This window comes from Anopheles coluzzii, chromosome 2 (assembly GCF_943734685.1).
Source record: "Anopheles coluzzii chromosome 2, AcolN3, whole genome shotgun sequence".
NCBI classification, from domain to species: domain Eukaryota; kingdom Metazoa; phylum Arthropoda; class Insecta; order Diptera; family Culicidae; genus Anopheles; species Anopheles coluzzii.
This window is the reverse complement of record NC_064670.1, coordinates 1,270,721-1,290,289: the sequence shown is the minus strand read 5'-3', so window position 1 is coordinate 1,290,289 and position 19,569 is coordinate 1,270,721. Positions and strand designations below refer to the sequence as shown.

The 19,569-nt window shown below is 51.9% G+C and overlaps 5 protein-coding genes across 8 annotated transcripts; 1 reads left to right on the top strand and 4 right to left on the bottom strand.

The window, feature by feature from the left end:
- Positions 1-280: 280 nt before the first annotated feature.
- On the bottom strand, positions 281-6,699 carry LOC120953075 (glycogen debranching enzyme). 2 transcript variants are annotated; one of them, XM_040372752.2, is made up of 7 exons: positions 6,573-6,699; positions 5,478-5,670; positions 3,750-5,405; positions 3,267-3,532; positions 2,322-3,171; positions 1,602-2,257; positions 281-1,535 (listed from the first exon to the last, which is right to left on the bottom strand). In XM_040372752.2, exons 2-7 carry the CDS (start codon positions 5,635-5,637, stop codon positions 525-527), a joined length of 4,599 nt encoding a protein of 1,532 aa, XP_040228686.2. In that variant the 5' UTR covers positions 5,638-5,670; positions 6,573-6,699; the 3' UTR covers positions 281-524. The 2 variants fall into 2 exon arrangements, with proteins under 2 accessions (XP_040228686.2, XP_040228685.2); XM_040372751.2 differs by lacking the exon at positions 6,573-6,699 and adding an exon at positions 5,759-5,872.
- A 65-nt stretch (positions 6,700-6,764) lies between these two features.
- LOC120953074 (DNA polymerase zeta catalytic subunit) lies at positions 6,765-18,080 on the top strand. Its single transcript, XM_040372750.2, has 11 exons — positions 6,765-7,359; positions 7,426-8,841; positions 8,904-9,008; positions 9,075-11,154; positions 11,226-11,405; positions 13,390-14,450; positions 14,531-15,104; positions 16,245-16,549; positions 16,628-17,153; positions 17,225-17,585; positions 17,640-18,080. The coding sequence occupies exons 1-10, from the start codon at positions 7,004-7,006 to the stop codon at positions 17,363-17,365; spliced, it is 6,744 nt and encodes a 2,247-aa protein (XP_040228684.2). The 5' UTR covers positions 6,765-7,003; the 3' UTR covers positions 17,366-17,585; positions 17,640-18,080.
- LOC120953076 (trypsin-1-like) lies at positions 11,594-12,631 on the bottom strand. Its single transcript, XM_040372753.2, has 2 exons — positions 12,031-12,631; positions 11,594-11,939 (listed from the first exon to the last, which is right to left on the bottom strand). The coding sequence occupies exons 1-2, from the start codon at positions 12,559-12,561 to the stop codon at positions 11,664-11,666; spliced, it is 807 nt and encodes a 268-aa protein (XP_040228687.2). The 5' UTR covers positions 12,562-12,631; the 3' UTR covers positions 11,594-11,663.
- On the bottom strand, positions 15,127-16,110 carry LOC120953077 (chymotrypsin BI-like). The gene is made up of 3 exons (XM_040372754.2): positions 15,730-16,110; positions 15,513-15,665; positions 15,127-15,451 (listed from the first exon to the last, which is right to left on the bottom strand). Exons 1-3 carry the CDS (start codon positions 16,090-16,092, stop codon positions 15,185-15,187), a joined length of 783 nt encoding a protein of 260 aa, XP_040228688.2. The 5' UTR covers positions 16,093-16,110; the 3' UTR covers positions 15,127-15,184.
- On the bottom strand, positions 17,603-19,557 carry LOC120953078 (uncharacterized). Of its 3 annotated transcripts, none has more exons than XM_040372755.2 (2): positions 18,880-19,557; positions 17,603-18,701 (listed from the first exon to the last, which is right to left on the bottom strand). In XM_040372755.2, the coding sequence occupies exons 1-2, from the start codon at positions 18,972-18,974 to the stop codon at positions 18,236-18,238; spliced, it is 561 nt and encodes a 186-aa protein (XP_040228689.2). In that variant the 5' UTR covers positions 18,975-19,557; the 3' UTR covers positions 17,603-18,235. The 3 variants fall into 3 exon arrangements, with proteins under 3 accessions (XP_040228689.2, XP_049463205.1, XP_049463206.1); XM_049607248.1 differs by having other exon boundaries at positions 17,603-18,251; positions 18,328-18,935; XM_049607249.1 differs by having other exon boundaries at positions 17,603-18,251; positions 18,345-18,935.
- Positions 19,558-19,569: the final 12 nt, after the last annotated feature.

Here is a 19,569-nt window from a genome sequence, read left to right as displayed (position 1 = left end):
AACATTGTCACATCGACTACACGGACTGCAGTGTTTTTGACCGTCCCCAAAAAACGCAGTACGTGGCTTGGTTTTACTTCCGTTACTTTCGCACTCGTTTTAGTCCGTTTTTCAATCGGCCGTGATTCGATGGTGCATTGTGTGGTCGTTTTGGTCGGGCTTTTGGGTTTTGTAACGCCGTGCGAATCTTTTTGCGATTGAGCTTGACTCGATGGAGTTACGATGGAGTGTGGCCGCTACTTTAAACGCGCCTAACAGTTGCAATTCATCAGTACAAGCATTCGTTTGAGTATTGTTGCTTTATTTATCAACAGCATGTGTGCGCAAACGCATTGTACATCCGCTTCCTCTACTAGCATCTTATCTCATAAACACAATCGATCAATCAACAACGTATAGAGTAAAACACAAAACAAAACAAACTCAACAGAAGGTATGGCATTGAGTGGCATAATAACGCTAAACACTAAAACACTCCACACCAGTGGGGGCGGCAGTAGGGCGGGCCGTTTGCCGGCGTACATTTAAAGCTCCTTTTCGTACTTTTCCAAATCGTACAGCACTTCCAGCACGCAACCCATGCTCCAGGCCTGCGTCCGGCACGAGTCCTTGCAGTACGCACCGTTCTCGTTCGTCAGCTCGGCCAGCCCGCGCCAGTGGCAGCGCTGCAGCTCGTTCAGATGCGTTTGCAAAATCTTCCACGTTTCGGCAACCGTCTCCTTCAGTACGCCGTTGGCCTTGGCGAAGATTAGACGCGCCCGCAGGTAGAACCCGATCGGCCACACCCACTCCGGCCCGTTGTGATAGTTCGCACCGTGCGCGACCGTCTTGTCGTCGCTGTCGATCGAGTTGTCGTAGTTGCCACGGTAGCCCCAGTCCTCGTAGTCGAGCGTTTTCATGCCGAGCGGGCCGAGCAGATACTTCTTGGCGTTCTCCAGCGCACGCCAGGCATGCTTCGGGTCGGCCAGCTCCGGTGCTGCCAGCAGAGCGATCGGGAAGTTGCAACGCAACTGGTAATCGGTCCACGCGATCTCCGACCCGACCGTATCCTTGTAGATGCCACGCTTGTTGGCGTAGTTGCTTTCGCAGGACTCGTCCACGTAGAACTCCTTCTCGAAGTTGGCCGCAATCTTGTTGGCCCACTCCTTGTACGTCCACACTGTTTTGGTTCCATTGTACGAGGTGCGCTCGACCGACGACACCGGGATGACCTTCTGCTCGGCCATCGCCTGCATGAACCGCAGGCTGGCCATCTGCAGTCCGACCAGCTCGACCGCCGAACCGTCACGCGGGGTCGACGGAATGCCCCGATTGCCGGCCTTGTCTGAGGAGCCCATCTTGTCCATCCACGTGCCACAGTTGGCATTGTTGCCACCGAACACGAAGCCCGTGTCCGGGTTGATTCCAATGCGGTTGTTGAAGCCCTTTTCCTTCATGTGGGCATCGATGCGAGTACCGGCGTTGCGTTCGCGATAGGACAACCCTTGGAAGTGGACTGTCAACGCTTCCTGAATCACTTCGTACAGCATTTGATCCTACGGCAAAACAAAAGCCCACATTATCTCACGGAAATGGCACCAGCGCAAAGTGGTGCTACTTACGCATTCCCCTGGTGCCTTCGCTTCGGAGTCATCCGTTGGGTAGAGACGGGACACCTTGTCCTTCAGGATGCTCTTGCCATTGGGCGCCTCCTCGACGTACTGCTTGATCGTGTACAGCCACCACCAGACGGCATCGCGACAGTTGAACCGTGCGTTCTGACCTCCGTCCAGCAGGTTCGGGATCAATCCATGCCGCAAGCATCCACCGAACCCGAGTATCATGTAACGCGTCTCATCGAAACGTCCGGTAAGCAGCGTCAGGCCACGGATTGCAATGAAAGTGTCCCGGCCCCAGCAACGCATATAGCCCGTCGCGAAGTGAGGCAACCCGGCAGCCATCGTAGCACAGTGGCTCGGTGGTTTCGGATCGCTCACGTTCGGGCTTAGCTTTGGAAGGCTTGCCGACGGACAGTCAGCCACACATTGCACCGAACCCAGCGCAAGTCGGCGCGCAAAGTTGGATCCGTGGCGCACAAAGTCCGACATCAAGTTGCACGCGGCCGCCATCGCCAAACGGTGCACGTTCGTGATGATAACGTCGAAGTAGGACGGTATCATGTAGCGAGGAATTTCCTTCAGTGACTTTAGATTGTTCTCCAGCCACTTGGCCATCGGTACCAGCTTCTCGTACTTCATCAAACGCTGGGAGCAGTAGTCTATTGGAAGAAAAGTTGGTTAGTAGAATAATAAACGAACTAATGCTATGCGTAATGCGCTCACCGATTAACCAATTTCCGTTGCGTAGATTGTTTGCCAACGGATGGCCCAGGTCGTTGTTAGGTCCAATATCGGACAGAATCGACATAACACCCTGCAAGCCACAGTACACCAGATCGCCGTATCCTTCGACGTTGTACGGACCACCGCCATTATCACGCTCCTCTTCAGCACAGCAGTACAGCAACTTGTTAAAGTCCACCAAGTCCAGCTTGGACAGGATGTGCTGCAGCTCGGCGTACCGTGAGCCCCTATCCTGGTGGAACTCGCGCACCAACGACTGCAGCGTGTCGAAATGTACCCGCACACTCTCCTTCAGCGCGACTCGCACCGCCACCACGGAGCCGGGCTTCAAATTCGAGAAGTGAAGCTGCGTAACGTTCCCTTTCACGACCGCTTCCTTGGCGAAAATGTCCGACTCTTCCAGCTTCAGATTGCGCTTCAAGTCCACCACATACTCGTTGACGCCATTGATGTAGTCTACATTTTTGGCGAAATCCGTGGGCCTATCGAACGTTTGGCCCGTTTTCTTGTAGATCTGCACCTCCAGAATGATCTCCTTGAACTCGCCCTCAAACTCGAGCGGACGCACGCCGGTCGGACCGGCCCACGGGTTCGGATAGCTGAAGGCAGTGTGCGCGACAAGGATCACCGTCTCGTGATTCGAAAGCGAGTGACGCGTTACGGCCACAATGTCCGGGTGCATCTGGTCGACAAACAGTTGGTCGAAGCCACGCGACGCTAGTCCACCGTGCAGTACGTTAAACGCTTCCTTTACCGCAATCAGTCCAGTGTTCTTGTCCACATGCTTGCCCCATTCTTGATACTGTCGCTCCTCGTCCACCACATGAACCTGTTCCGAGAGAGAGGGAGAGGGAAAGGAATAGGATTAACTCGCGGGGCTATAATAAAACAAACACAATCACCGAACGTCCACTCGAAGCTTACGTGATGCGGAACGAACTCATCGTAGCCACGATTGCTACCCGTCGCACAGCATGCCATCGACACGAGGCCGGCCGACGGGATCAGGTCGAAGATCGACCGTTTCTCAACCGGCGATGGATTGTCGTGCGTAAGGTCCATGAACAGGGCGTGCGCAATGCCCGGCGCCAGGATACGCTTCGGGCAGGGGAAGAATGCGCCAACCGGTGCCCCGCCGTAACGATAAACCAGCCGACCTTGCTCGTGCGAGTCCCAGGCCGAGAGGGCCTCTGAAAGTACGGAAAAGAGCGGGGCAAAAATAACATTAATGCGAAACACATAAACATCCCATTGCAGCGATTGGCAATGCAAGCAGTAGCTCGTTAACGCTTGCTTGCTTAATCACCCGTCCGAGATAACGCGGCATAACTGGGCATTCTAGACTAATCTATCAAATCGATCAAATCAATCCATTCACCCACGATCACCTCGTCGGCGATTAATTACCTCGAATCAGTGACGTAATGCCGAGCCGATTGACAAATATGTTGTCCGTGTGGTCGGAGTTGGTGAACAGCTCGGCGGCTACGTACAGCTCCGGGTTGACTTTGCGCGCCGAATCCAGCAAGTACTCGGCGACATGCAGCGGCGTCGAGTGGCAGTTGTCCAGCCGTACGCCGTCAAAGATACGGGCCGTCGTATCGACGTACTCCTGCATGTGCTTCCACAGGTATGGACTGTCCTCCGGCTTATCGCCGTACCGCAGCTTCACGCTGTCGCCCCAGGCAATCAGCTCGCGGCGCAGGTACACATTGCCCGTACCCGGTTGCGCACGGGCAAAATCCTTCAGCGGATCCCCATTCATCACCCATCCGTTGTGGGCCATGAACAGCTTCCCAGCGCCGCCGTACATCATGCTCTCGATGTCCTTGAGCGATTTGCCCTGCGTTCCGTAGTGCGTAAAGTACTTCATGAACAGCGGGTACTTCACCGATATGCCCTTCACCTGGGGTCCATCGCCCTGCACACGTTCATAGCGCGTGCCGGCCAGACAGTTGTCGATGGCGTAGTCCAGATGTTCCTGTATTTCCCGGCGCACTTCTTCGTTCAGGAACTGCAACCGAGCGCGGAACACCTCAGTGCACTTGCGCTTACGACTGTCCTCATCGAAACAGTCCTGCCGGAACACGTTGTAGATGCTCATGGCACGTTCGAAGTCGATCTCTGCACCCAGTCGGCGATGTTCCGGGTCCATCCGCAGCTTTATATCGCCCTCGGGAATATCCTGCGCACGGCTGGGGCTGCGTTTGCTGCACTCGTCGTTGAAGCGCGACACGTACTTGTCCACATCGCACTGGTACAGCTCGTACAGCTTCACCTGCGGCAAGTAGTTCGAATGGATCTGCCAACGAATGGCCTGCAGATGATCCTCCGTTTCGACCACCTCCGGCACGCCAACGTGTGCCAGCATACCGTCCTTCACGTCCTCTCCGACACGGGCCAGCATTGCGTCGAGCAGGAAGGCCGGCCGCAGATGCGGACAGGTGAAGCAATTGTAGCTGCACTCCGGATACTCCCGAATCCAGATCGACTCGTTGGCCGTGTGGTTCAGCACAATGTCACAGATCGATGCAACGTTCCACTCTTCGCGCATTTTGCGCATTAAAACGGCCAAATCGTCATAGCTCACCTCCTTGCCGCCCTTGCTCTGGAAGTCCGGATTCACCTTGAGCTGGTTGCGCAGCGAGTAGGCGGAGCGCGATCCGCCCAGCTCTTGCACGGGCGTAAAGTGAATCATGTTGTAGCCCGACTCCTTGCCCACGCGCAACTTTGCTTCCCACGTGTCCAACGGTCCGAGCAGCTTCGAAATCACCGTCTGACAGCGGATGGCATCGAGGGGCAGCGTTGTGGCGGCCTCTCCCGATCCAACCGACAGCTGCGGCTCAATTTGTACGTACAGGCCAGCCTGTGCCCCCGCCTCGGGACACTCTTCGTACAAGGCATAAAAGTGATACGCTCCCGATTTGGTAAAGTGAACATTGCAATAATAATCCACGTCCTTGATGGAGGTGTAATCGGATCCGCTCGCGCTCGTTTCCAACGGTGACCCCGCTGCCGAACACCATTCCAGTCGTCTGTAGGTCTTTCGGCAAAACTCCTTATCTGTAAAGACACAGCATAGAGTAATATAGCAGGCCACCCGGCAAGTGACATACGGGAAAGGTGAACTCTTACCATCCGCTGGGTAGTTGCAGTAAAGCGCAACCCGGCGTCCCAGAAGCGATGCACCCGGATGCACATGCACCAGCGAGTTTTTCTTCAGCCGATAGAGAGCTCCATCCCCTTGGTTGCTGTCATGTATGGCTAGCTTTATTGAAATGACCCCATCAGCCATGGCGCTTGACTCGATGACTTCTTCGATGGCACTCTGAAACAGAAAGAACGCCCGCGCATGGGCTAACGATGAGTTTTAACCAAAAAAGCGGTCACCCGTAGCAAAGTCTCGTTCTAATCACCAGCGGTGTGAAAGCACTGGACAGTCTTCTCGGCAGGGACATACTATGCAATGATCGAGCGATGCAACACTACTGACCCGAGCAGCGCACGATCGTCACCTCAAGCCAGACGCTCGCGCGCGCGCTCGCTAAACGCACCAGCAATTTTGCTGATAATCCACAATCTCGCCCGGCGGTTATTATCGCGAGGGCGCCATCGGGAATCGTCTCCCACCGGGTGAAATAAACAACAAACACAACCGTCGACTCAGCAGCTGATCGACACGAACATGAAGTGCAGTGTGCCATCAGCTTCTTCTTCGCATCTTTGAACTCGACCTCCAAGGGGCGCGGAACCGTTGATTACAAACAGATTCCGATGGCATGCTTGGCGGTGGTACCGTCACCATCTGCTACCACAGCCAGTGGTGTGTATATTTGGCTAAATATAATTCACGTGCACACTCTCTTTCATCACACAACAATCGCATTCTTGCCATCCGTTCGCCGTTCATTAGTTTGTACGCTGGGTCCACTGAGTGCGTTGCAGCAATCAGACAAAATTGACGACTTGCAATCATTACTGCTCAAGCAACTATTGATCACATGGCTGGAAAATCGAACCAATGCTTCAGTAGGTCAAATCATGCTTTCATTACAGGTAGTTTTACAATTTTCCACCTAGCACGTTTGTCCTTCGGTGTCCTGCGGCCCAGCAGTAAACATTCTCATAAGGCTTCGCTATACACATTTCCTTGAGTTCCGCAATGCAGTGTAGGTTAGCATCGCAAAGAATACGTATTTTATCTGTTAGTTTGCGCTATCTTTCACTCACCTTTTTCCACAACTTTAACCGACCGCTGTTGATCAGTTTTGTTCTGTGTGCTACAGAAAAATTAAACTCAAGGTGACCCCGCGAGAAATGTCATCCAGCTGGGCGGCAGCAAAACAACAACAAACAGTACGTTTGACAGTTCGCGTTTGACAGCTTCCCGTTTTTGACAGCGGCTTCGTTTGGGAAAAAATAAATTACAATTTTGCGCGTCTTTGGCGTAACAAGATTTTCGTCCGCATTTAATGCGATTTAATGGCGCGTGCGAGTGTTTCAGATGAAAAAGGAGTGTAAACTTCCTTGCGGCACAAGACGCAACCAAAATTACATGCAGGTTGGGCGTATTGATCGAATATAGGAGTTTTACCGCTCGAATCTTGTTGATTGAAGGTTATGTTTGGGGACGCTAAAGAAGATTGAATCTGAATTTTACAATGGTGCAACATAAAAACCAAACACTGATTCGCATCGTTAGTGTGGATCACTACATGAGCAAGCCGGATCCCCAGTTCGATACGTGCTATTCGGAGTTCCGTGGGGCGGAAGTGAAACAAGTGCCGGTCATCCGTTTGTTTGGGTCAAACGCCGAGGGCACGCATAGCTGTGTCCACATCCACGGTGTCTTTCCGTACTTTTACGTGCCCTACGATGGTTCCGTCGCGGACCGGTTGGCGGTGGACAAGAAGATCTATCAACTGGCCGGTGCACTCGACAAAGGTATCAACGTTATGCTGGGACGGGCATCGTCCCAAGCCAAGCACATTTTCAAGATAGTGTTGGTGAAAGGAATGTAAGTATGCGCACTTTCGGCACGGTTTCGGGTGACCAATGGCTCATGTTTCGCCTTACTTTGCAGTCCCATTTATGGCTACCATCGTAACCCGCACCATTACTTTAAGATTTACATGTACAACCCCTACTTGGTGCGGAATGCTACCCAGCTGTTGATGAATGGAACCATCCTGTCGGGATCGTATCAAGTGCACGAGACTCACATCCCCTACATCTTGCAGTTCTTCATCGATTACAATCTGTACGGGATGAGCTTCTTGGAGCTAGACTCCAAAGGATTGCGTCAAAGGACTGGCGACGTCGAAGGCGACCGCAATATCCCTCCGAAAATGACCACTTCTGAGTACGAAATAGATGCGCTAGCATCGGACATTTTGAACCGTGAGCCCGATTCCAAGGAAGATGGAGAGTTTGCGAATCCGGGCATCGCTTCCATCTGGAAGGACGAACAAGCTCGACGGGCACTGTTGGGTTTGGAGCAACCGGAACGCATGTATCTGTCGCAGGGCTGTGGTCCACCGGTTGAAGTGGTAACCGAAAGCGATCGCTTCTACCGAGCACGTCTGCAGGCGCAGCTGTTGAAAGAGCCCACGCCCAGCTCGTCTGCTGAAGATCAGGCCAAAGTGTCGTCGTCAGCGTATCCCTCCGAAGCATCGGAGGGAGAAGCGTTGCTGGATGCGTCCTACATCGCCATCCATGCACGGGCTAGCGGTGTTCAGAGCAACGAAAGCTTGTACGATTCTCAAATAAGTTACCATTTCGATGCGTCGTCCGTGGTGGACGAAGGGAAAATCATTTCCATGTCGCAGAATCTGGACGTAACGCTCGATGAGGAGGATTACAATCTGCTGGAAATCATGCGCGAACTCGAAGATAATGAAAGCAAAAACATTGAAGGCGACTGTCTCTTGGCCCCACTGACTCAGCAGAGTGGTGAAAGTAACCGGAGCATCATTCAAGCCACTCTGAACCTATCGCAGGCCAACAAAATACTTAACGCCTCGATGTGCGGAGATCTAGAGACGGTTTGTCTCATGTCGGGTCAGGCGAACCGGTCAGCCGCTCTGAATCAGGATCAGGACGCAAGCTTTGATTCGGATGATGAATTTCTGCTTGATTTGACCCAGAAGCAAGCCTTTGCTGGGAACGACACCGCGCCCGAGGCTGAGCCATATTTCAGCGACAGCGACGAGGATCTACTGGCTGGTGGCCGCATTCCACAGCTAGACGGAGGTGATGATTCATTTACCTCCAACACACCTAAGCGTAACAGGGACAGCAAGGAGGGTAAATCACCGGCCAACTCTTCAGCGAAGAAGATGCGCATCGACTTGACGCAACCCATTGCTCGGAAATCGTTGACTCCGCGCAGAGTGCGGTTCGCCCCTTCTCCCAAGGAGAAGGATGAAGAGCGCGCCAATCGTGTGCTGAAGGAGTTTGAAGATTCTTCTCCAAACACGCTGAAGAACTTTGAGATAAGGTAGGGCACTTGAAGGTTGATACTAGCAAGCGTTTATAAATGATGAATTTCAACATTTTTAGGATCCCTAAGCTTGGATTGATAAAGAAATCGATTCTGTTTCACAATCGCAAATCTCCCAAGAGCAATGATGAAGCCACGGCGCCTTTAAAAAATCTCCATGTGCGGTAAGGATAAAGCAAGAAAAATGGAATGTTTGTTCCAATTTTCTCATCTCCATTCATCCATTGCAGCGTGCAAAAGTTGGATCCAACGGCTTACGACGTGCATAAACCATCTGTTCCCAAGCCGGATGATCGGTATCAACTAGCGCGAACCTACGATTTGCTGAACAATTACGATCCACTCGAGGGCCCGTCCACACCAAAGTCCGAGCGCTGCCGGCGTAAGAGCACCGACGACAAAGGACAGCCAAAATCGAAGCAGTTGAAGCTGGACGTCGAGCAGCAGATAGAAGTAATTCTGTCGGAAAGGTTCAAAAACATCGTACGGCTTTCGCCAAAGGTACTGATTAAACCGTTGCTACTTATGGACAAACCCGCAGTCAATAGTGAACTGTCGCTGTCCGAATATTCATCGCCGCGCAAGACTCCACCGGAAGCAGGCGTTGAGCAAACGGGCGATTTTTCGGACAATGCGACAACTTCCGTCTCCAAGAGTCCTGAATGCTCGTCCTTGGTGAGCACAATAAACGATAAAACCACCGATACAGTGCCTAGTTCGGACGCTATGGCAACACCACCGGAGGTATCGAAGGTGTTGGAAAGCAACAGTACAAATAAACCAACAAATGAATGTTCAGCCGAAACGGCCACGAACGAATGTGTGACGATGGTCGAAACCGATGAAACGACCAAGGATAGCGACACTATGGATGTGGAGTTTTCATTGCCTAGCAGCGATGAGGTGTCGGGGGATAAAGAAATGGAACGAATCGATGACGATGCTTCTGACATCCCGGCCAGTTCTCTGCAACATGAAGCAAGCCACGAAAATACCGTGCCAGATAAGCACAATGGGGTAACAATTACGATTGATGATAACTTGGACACCTCTTTAAACAGCAAAAGTGGCCCTAAGCCGCCGAAAGAAAAGGGGATCGAGCCGGAGCCCATTATTTCAATGCCGGACAATGAGGAGGATGATTTTCGGATGATCACATCCAGTTTGCTCGACGCAATACCGCTCTCTGACCTTTTCCAAAAGGATGCAACTGCAGCGAATGAAACAATCAATATTTCCGACGACGACAGCGACAAACAATCAACTGCACCGGCTGTAACCATCGAAAGCCAGCTGGACGGTGTGGTCGAATTGATGGATGAGGTGGAAGATGCTGTAGGCGAAAAACAAACCCATGACACGGCGGAGGCAACTAATGCGGAAGCAGTTGAAGCCGAAACGGTAGAAGACGAAGAGGAAGATAATGCAAATATTCAGAGTTTCTGCGAGAAAACATTGCTGTGCGAGCTTGACGAAATTAACTCCGATTCGGACGACAGCTGTGTTGGGGCGTGGAACAAAGATTCTACCGAAAAGGAAGAGAACGAACAACCCGTCGTAGTGTCGCTGGCAGCAGGGGCACCGACACGTGCCGAGGCACAGCAGGCAATAGATAAATTCGAAATTCCGGCTGTCATTAACCCTACCCCGTTCTATAGCGATCCAGCCGATGTGACGGGAAAGAAAGAGGTTGGCCATACCGTTCTACACGTCGGGGGAAACAGTCTGAACGATGTGGAAGAATTCAACAGCACCATTGCTGGGCTGGGGTCGTTGAAGCATCTACGCTACGATAAGCTGCAGCGTACGTTTGGGGAAAACATAAACGATGTGCTTGGCCCGGTCGGTGCGAATGGTCCAAGCTCCGATCGAATGAAGGAGCTGCTAGCGTCGGAAGGTTCCGTTGCGATCACTCCATCGCAGCTTCCGCCCAGCCGTACCGAAGCGAGCGAGTGGATTGATAATAGATGCCGCAAACGGTCGGTAGATGCTGCTGCTGCTGCTGCTGCCACCAAGGAAGGGCCCGCCGATTCAGACAGCCCCATCAAGGTGAAACCGGTGGACACACTCATGACGGTGGACGATGGTGCAACGCCGGCCCGATTACCAGCGCCAAAGATTGACAGTGAATCTTCGCTCAATCTTAGTGTGTTGGTAGCTAACGATGGAAATGCTGCACCATCGGCCTCATCCACCGACAAAACGAACGCAACAATGCAGGAGCGAACAAAACCATCCCAAGACTGTGACGCAATCGAATCTTCCATGATGGAAAGCACCGAGGCAGCACCGAATGCTGCAACGAACGAGGTCAGTAACGGATGGTGATGTGTGTGCGTGTATGTGGAATGGATAAACAATGTCGTGTTTTTCCGTTGTAGGAACAAGCGGAGAAGAACGCTGCAGAAGAAACTATCGCACCGGTATCGAGCATTGCTTCCTCCAACCAGTCGGACTTGGAACAGAGCAATGCCAACATTTCGTCCGCCACACCGAGCGACAACACGTTCGGGTTCAAGGTGGACTACGAAAACTTACAGGACGCCAAATCCAAGTGTGAGGTAAGTTGAACCGCGACTTGGCGTGCTGCACCAACGATCGCATAGTGGAGTGAGGGTGCTTCGATCTTTTAATTTATGTTTGTGGTGTGTTCACTGTATTAACCTGTTTGTCCATCATGTATCACAGACATGATTGTTTTAGCTAATACAAGGATTTTAAGAGTAAGCGAGAATAACACACGGCCAAATAGGGTAGCACTTCATTTGAAGCCTTTATTTGCGTAGGACATTGTTCATCGATCACGCGCCCATTGTAATTCAATTGTTGATTTTGTCATTGATCCAGTCAATAAAGTACGAAACACGAACGAAAACACCCGGGTTTTTGTAACCGCCGCACGGAATACCTCCCCAGGACACGATGCCAACCTGCACGATCTCGTCGTCGATCTGGACCAGCGGGCCGCCGGAGTCTCCCGAGCAGACGCTCGAGGTGCCTTCCATGGTACCGGCACAGATGTTGCTGTCCGCAACAGTCTCCGTGAAGTAGATCTTACGGCACACTTCCAAATCCATGATCGGGAGGGTAGTTTTCTGTAAAAAACCAACAAGGCAACAGGGTTTAGTTCAACGGCCTTGCAAAGCTACTACGCTAATTGTGCTAATTTGCCCACCACCAACTTACCATGAGGATGTTCGGATAGGAGGGCTCAAAGGAGAAGGATGTCGATCCCCATCCGCTGATGGTGGTTTCGCCCGTTGGGATAGCGTTCGGTTCCGGCAGCGAGACCAGCTGGATGTTGCGATTCAGATGGAACGGCTTGTCGACACGGAAAATGGCAATATCGTTGGGCCCAACGCTACCCTCGTAGTCCTCGTGCACGTACATCTCGGCGATGCGACGACGCTGTACTCCTGCATCGTACTGGCTGAAGTCGTGCTCGCCGGCAACGGCCTCCGGGAAGCCATCGGGCGAAATCGCACTCGGTACGCAGTGGCCAGCAGTCAGCACGAACTTTTCAGCGATCAGCGAACCGCCACAGAAGTGGAATGGATCCTGCTCGTCGTTGTTGTAGTTCCACTGCAGCGAGATCTGGTAGGGGAACTCGTGCGCGATCGCTTCCTCACCCCCGACGATCTTCGGTCGGGACGGTTTAGCTGCGACCAGGGCCGCCAGCACCACTGCCAGAGCTGCCAGACGTAGTAGTTTTGCCATCTTGCTGCTGTTTGCCGCTTGTCTTGCGTGTTGTTACGAGTCGAGCCGAGTCGTTGAACTGACGGAACAACCAGACCCGATGGATATTTTATACCAGTCGTGTGCCCGACGAAACACTCCAGTATACAATATTGAAGATGGATGGGATTCCAAAGATAAACCGAGCGCGACTCTCATTTTCTGTGCAAAGCACGTGGCCCTTCCCATCAACTGCTAATCGCTGGGAGCGTGTGACGCACTTTGGAGTGTTTTCTTCGCTGAACTGGTTTAAGGATCATCTTCAGAAAAGCCACCACTCGAGAGACTTTGAGGGGCTTTTACAACGTTCACGGGCCGGGGATAACCGAGGGCTTAATCATCTTTGTCATCGTGTGTGTGAGTGTTTGGTGCTACTGAACGATTAGCGATTTCTGTGTTTGCTAATTCTATTGTCACGTTTTCTTCGCTACAATGTATGTTCTTGAAAGTGTTTATATGTTTGTTTGTTTAGGTTTGTGTTTTTCGTTTGTCCTTCTATAGCTCTTTGTGTATATTTTTGTATTTTTCGTTATTATTGCTCTGTATTATGGTTTCTTACAAGATCCTTTCGATTTGATTTCCTTTTTCCAGTAAGCTTCTCAAAAGCCGTTGGTAGTGGTGTATGTATGCAGTATGCATTTGTATGGGACAGTAATAATTAAAACGATGTTTTGTATGGAAAACCAAATAGCTTGCAAATTGTTGGTGCAGTTAGTGATGACATTCGAGCGAGACGCATTTACAGATCAAGTTAGAAATGGAGATGACATTCTAACAACTGATTCCTCTTTTTTTCTGGCCCGTTTTCAGTACAACTATCTAACGGTCATGTCGGTTGAGATTCATGTCAATACCCGGGGCGATTTGCGGCCCAATCCGGCCACCGATCCGATTGCGGCCATTTTTTACCGCATCCACAACGACGTTCCCCCAAACCATCCGAAGGCATCGTCCGTGTGTGGAATCATATTGAACCGTGACCACGAGGGCCGCGAGTTTGAACGCGTCCAGGGGCAGGCTGGCGGGAAGACGGCGAGCTTCAAGTACAACCAGTGTTCCTACGTGGCCGACGTCGTGCTCGTGTCCGACGAGAGCGAACTGTACGAGAAGTTTCTGCTACTGATCTCCTTCTGGGATCCGGACATATTTACCGGGTACGAGATCGAGAGCGTATCCTGGGGCTACGTGATCGAGCGGGGCTACGCACTGGAAATGAATCTGATGAAGCGGCTTTCGCGCGTACCGTCCGCCGAGACGGTGCACGTGTCGGAGGAGGAACAGCGCGAACTGCTCGAAATGCACGATTACAGTGCTGGTCTGAAGATACCGGGTCGCATTCTGCTGGACATTTGGCGGTTGATGCGGCACGAGATCGCGCTCACCTCGTACACGTTCGAGAACGTGGTGTACCACATACTGCACCGGCGCGTTCCGAACCACTCCTACCGCCAGTTGTCTCGCCTGTGGAGCAAACCGTACAGCCAGTGGATCGTGCTCGAGTACTACCTCGAGCGGGTGAATGGGAACTTTGAAATACTGAACCAGCTCGATCTGATCGGTCGCACGGCGGAGTTGGCCAAGCTGTTCGGCATACAGTTCTACGAGGTGCTGTCCCGCGGGTCCCAGTTCCGCGTGGAAAGCATGATGATGCGCATAGCAAAGCCGAGGAACTTTGTGTCCGTATCGCCGAGCATCAATCAGCGGGCGCACATGCGCGCACCCGAGTACTTGCCGCTGATCCTCGAGCCGAATTCGCGCTTCTACGCCGATCCGATCATTGTGCTCGACTTCCAGAGTCTCTATCCCAGCGTCATCATTGCGTACAACTACTGTTTCTCCACCTGTCTGGGGCGTATCGAGCATCTTGGAAAGTAAGTAAAGAAATGGTCGCTTTGTTCTCTCCCTCTCTCTCTCTCTGCCAAGTGTTGCTTTAATGGTTCATTGTTTGTAGGGACACGGAGTCGTTTGAATTTGGCGCTTCGCGACTACGCGTGCCGCCGAAAATGTTGAAAGCCCTGCTCGACAAGAATCTGGTCACGTTTTCCCCCTGTGGCGTAGCGTTCGTGAAGAAGCGCGTGCGGGAAGGAGTGCTGCCGCGTATGTTAAGCGAAATCCTAAACACTCGGCTCATGGTGAAGAAGTCGATGAAGCTGCACAAGGACAACAGTGTGCTGCAGCGCGTGCTACATTCGCGCCAGCTCGGACTGAAGCTGATAGCGAACGTGACGTACGGGTATACGGCGGCCAACTTCAGCGGACGGATGCCGTGCGTCGAGATCGGCGACAGTGTCGTGGCGAAAGGGCGGGAAACGCTCGAGCGAGCGATCAAGCTAGTCGAGGGGACGGAACGCTGGGGAGCGAAGGTTGTGTACGGTGATACGGATTCACTGTTTGTGCTGTGTCCGGGGCGTAGCAGGGAAGCTGCGTTTAAGATAGGGGAGGAAATTGCCGAAGCGGTCACGAACGCCAACCCACCGCCAGTGAAGCTGAAGCTGGAGAAGGTCTACCAGCCAGCGATATTGCAGGTAAGTGTAAAAAGGCACTAGATTCATGTTTGGGGGGGTTTGTTTATTATGTGTTTTAAGATACAGAGCAAGAGGTGTGCTTAGTCTTCCTTGATCGCGTCTTGGATCCAATCGTGGAAGTACATAACGCTCGAATACACAATGGGCAATCGAGCCTGACACGGCTTCTCGCCATACGAAAGCACGCCAATCTGCATCTGCTCACCGTCAATGGTCACAGTCAGTGGTCCGCCCGAGTCTGCTGTACAGCCAGAAACGTTCTTGTATCCTCCGGCACATATCTGGGTCTCGTCGATCTTCCCTATCGTCTGACAATCCTCTTCCGTGCGTAGAATCAGATTTACTTTCTGAAAGAGAGAAAAGGAACGTTCGTGTACTTTTGCTTGATTTTCTACGAATACGTCTTACCATTAGCTTGTCGGGGTAAATGTCTTCCCATGTCTTTGAGATTGATCCCCAACCGGCAAACTTTGCTATCTTCTGGTGGATCAGCGTGTCTTTCGTGGCCAATCTCATCGTTTTGATGTTCCGGGTTAGATCCAGCGGATGTGAAAGTTGGAGCTGTAACGAGTGAATCATTCACAGAGACGTTCCATCGCTTTGGTGGACTTTTGCATGAACTTACCACTCCAATATCATACCGAATTGCCGACAAATCGTACGACTCGTGTTGCTCATACCGGGTAACATTTCGTCGCTGTGCTCCCGCCTCTTCGTGCGCAATGTTGTTCACTCCGGCGACGACTTCGAACCACCCGTCTTCGGTGTATTTCTCCAGACAGTGTGCCGCCGTTAGAATCCACCGTTGGTTAATGATCGAACCCGAGCAGAAGTGCCGTGCGCGGGATCCATTGTTAAAGTTCCACTGCAAAGACACCTGGTACGGGAACTCGTGCAGATTGGCTTCCGTGCCCTCGATAATGGGCGGCCGGATCGAGTGTCCGAGCACAATGAGGGCAGGGATGATAATAAACGCTAATCGTTTCATGTTGCTGTAAAATCGGGAATCGTTAGCCGGTGTATTTATAGCCGGCGCTTTCGTGTTGATCTCAAGAGCTCGTAGCTCCTCTCGTACACGTGTAGTTTGATAAGGTGGAGTGTTTGTTTTCTGATACTGACTGTTGCGATTCGCCTCCGCAGACTAAGAAACGCTACGTGGGATACATGTACGAGTCGGCCGATCAGGAGAAACCGATCTACGAAGCGAAAGGCATCGAAACGGTCCGTCGCGATGGGTGCCCCGTGGTGGCCAAGATGCTGGAGAAGGTGTTGCGCATCCTGTTCGAGACGTGCGACGTGTCGAAGGTGAAGCAGTACACCTGTCGGCAGTTTACGAAAATACTGGAGGGCCGTGTAAATCTGCAGGATTTCATATTCGCCAAAGAGTTCCGGGGCGAAAGCGGCTACAAACCGGGCGCCTGTGTTCCAGCGCTAGAACTGATGAGGTAGGCCCGGGGGGTCCCGGTCGCACCGTAAAGCCGTCCTTCTGCCGCCCATTATTAACACACGCTGAATTGTTGCAGGAAATGGAAGTTAACCGATCCGCGGCGTGAACCGCGACAGGGCCAACGGGTGCCGTACGTGATAATCAACGGGCCTCCGCTCGTGCCGCTCATCCGTCTGGTGCGCAGCCCGGAGGAGCTGCTGTCGAACGAGGGCCTCAAAATAAACGCCAATTATTACATCTCCAAGGCCATCATTCCGCCGCTGAATCGATGTCTGCTGCTGATCGGCGCCGATGCTCACCAATGGTACAGTGAGCTGCCAAGAAAGACGCTCATGTTGCACAACACCGGCGGCGGTGGTGGTGGTGGTGGTGCACCGGTCGTTAAAAAGGGTGCCGCATTGGCCACGGCGGGTGGTGACGAGCGACTGCACAAGAAGATCACCATCTCACAGTACTTCTCCACCACCAACTGCATCGTGGACTGTGGCAAGCAGACGCATCATGGAGTGTGTAAAGATTGCCGGCAGCAGCCCCAGCGTGCCTTGGTGCATGTGATGAACAAAGTGAACAAACTGGAGCGGAAACTCGTCCTCACGGAGAAGGTGCGTGTCACACGAAAAGGGGAAGATGAACACCATTTACTTGATTTCCTTGTTTTTGGGTCTCTTTGCAGATGTGTCGATCGTGCTGCCAGCGAACGTTTGAAACGGCCTGCATATCGCTCGATTGTCCCGTCGTGTTTTCGCTGAATCGTCGTGAGTTGGAGCACAAACAGGCGCAGTACTATCGAGATCTGATTGAGGAGCTGTTTTAGGGGGAATAAGTAATTTATTTGCCTTTTGTTGTTGTTATTTATGATTAATTCCGATGATTGAATACCGCGATCAGTGTGGTATTCGAATCACAGCGCTGCGATAATTTACGTTTTCGTCACGATTTATTAGCATTTCGAAACCAGGCACCAAAACCCGATAAATTCAATTAGCACTTAAAAACCACCCTCCCCCCACGCACCCCTGCTTATTCGAAATGAGGTAATGAACGCTACTGCTGAAACAAAACAAAACATAAACTTTTATTATTTTCAGCTAAATGGCACCACCCATTACGAAGTTAATGTTCCACACAAAAGCAACCCGCGCTGGGGAAGAAGCGTGCTCGAAGTCCAGCGGTGCTGATAGCAGCTGATAAAATACAAACATTACGCACGTTCGATTCAACGCTTCCTATACCTATACTTATGGGTAAACTAGCACCAACGGTTGATTCGTCCGATTGTAACGATGTGTGTTGCTGCTGCTGCTGCTGCTGCCTTGTAGATAACGCGATAGAATGACTCGGACGGCACTTGACTCATACCGTCCCTGACCCTCAGAAAGGCACAGTAAGGCACTTCCACAGTAACATTTCGTTGCGCAAGTCGCAAGGTGCATAGGTAGGTGTACGGGCGATCGTAGGGCGCAATACTGTGCAGTAGTAGTTTGACGTATGACTAGACGGTAGAATATATTCGTGGACGTTTTGAAGAAGCTGCCTGGCGAGTGGCGACTTTACAACACAAGAAACGGTATAAGGGCATGCGGCCTCGACAGTGCAGGTAGATCATCACGATGATCGATGCTTAATGTCACGAACGATCGAACGTGATTGCCGCATGCGATGCGAGCCTCTCAACCCTGGGATCTCAACGCGTTAGTAAGCTGCAAAGATATATCCGGGTCAAAAAAAAGGGTAAAGAGCCCAATGAGAGACAACCTGCTCCAGCTGGTGACTTACAGTTCCCGTTGTCGTACCGGAATGATATCTCCTCCACGTGCTCCACATCATCCCACAGTTCGATCGATTCGATCTGGTCGAGCGGCAGTTGCACCGGAAACTGGTAGTCCGGCGGATGGTCCACACTGTTGACGAACACCTTGATGCAATCTTCGTGCAGTCGGAATACCACTCGGAACGTTTGGCTCCGATCCACGTGCCAGTAGTTGTCCAGCACCTCCTCCTGCTGCCATTGCAAGTTCTTCCAGTTGAGCACCACGCGGCTAGTGTCGTCGCGCTCGTCGTAAATCGTTTTAAAATGGAGCGCAATGTACGGCGGTGTTTGGTGTTCCGCCACCTGCGCTGGCCTCGGCAGACAGAAATTCACGGAAAAGCTAAACAATAACGCACAAAAAACGCACCAGAAACGCGTGCGTGACGTAATGGCCGGCGACGGGGCCGTGGGGGAAAGAAAGTTATTTCCGTCATTAGCAAAAAGGTGGGGCCGTTTCCTTCCCCACATTCCCTGGTTGGAATTTATAGCGCTGGAAACACACACTCTCTCTCACTTACCTCTTGGCGTCGTCTTTCAGCTTCCCTCGAATGAACACTTCATCGCCATTTTCGGGATAGCGAGGAAATTTTGCCGTAAATGGTCGATTGCTCATATTTTCACCGTGTCCGTTTGCCAATATCCGAGGTCCTACTAAACTGTGGGGGGGGGGGGGGGTCACAAGTGCACAGAGCGCTAGAGCGAAGGAAACGATTTCCTGGAATTTTGCAAAAATGCGCGCCCCGCGTCACGACAACCGTCTGTGTGTGGTGCGGTGCGTCCAGAGCCGTTGCTATGCAATCCGCGTGTGAGCGCGCACTGTGTTTGCGGCAGAGGCTAGAGAGACGCGAACGATACGCGACAGCGCCCGTGTGTACTTGCGTCGAGAGTGCGCTGTATTTGTGTGTTTGTTTTGAATTTTCCGCACGGCCGGTTGCAACCCCCTACCCCGCCGGTGCGCGCGTCTAGCGATACTTAACGAAAACGTCAAAGCGCAACCCCTATCTTTTTAACGAAAGCGAAGCTGAACGATTCAACGAAGGGCAGTGTTGCCAGTTGCTGTAGTGGGCCAGAACGTGGTGTTGAATTTTTGGTGGAGAAGCCTGGTAGCTGATACGAAAAATAATTATTTATTAGTGCAAGGATTGTTATGCTTTTAAATGACGTTTCTCGTTTCAATTTAGAAGTAAATAAATATGTCTTTGTTCAAT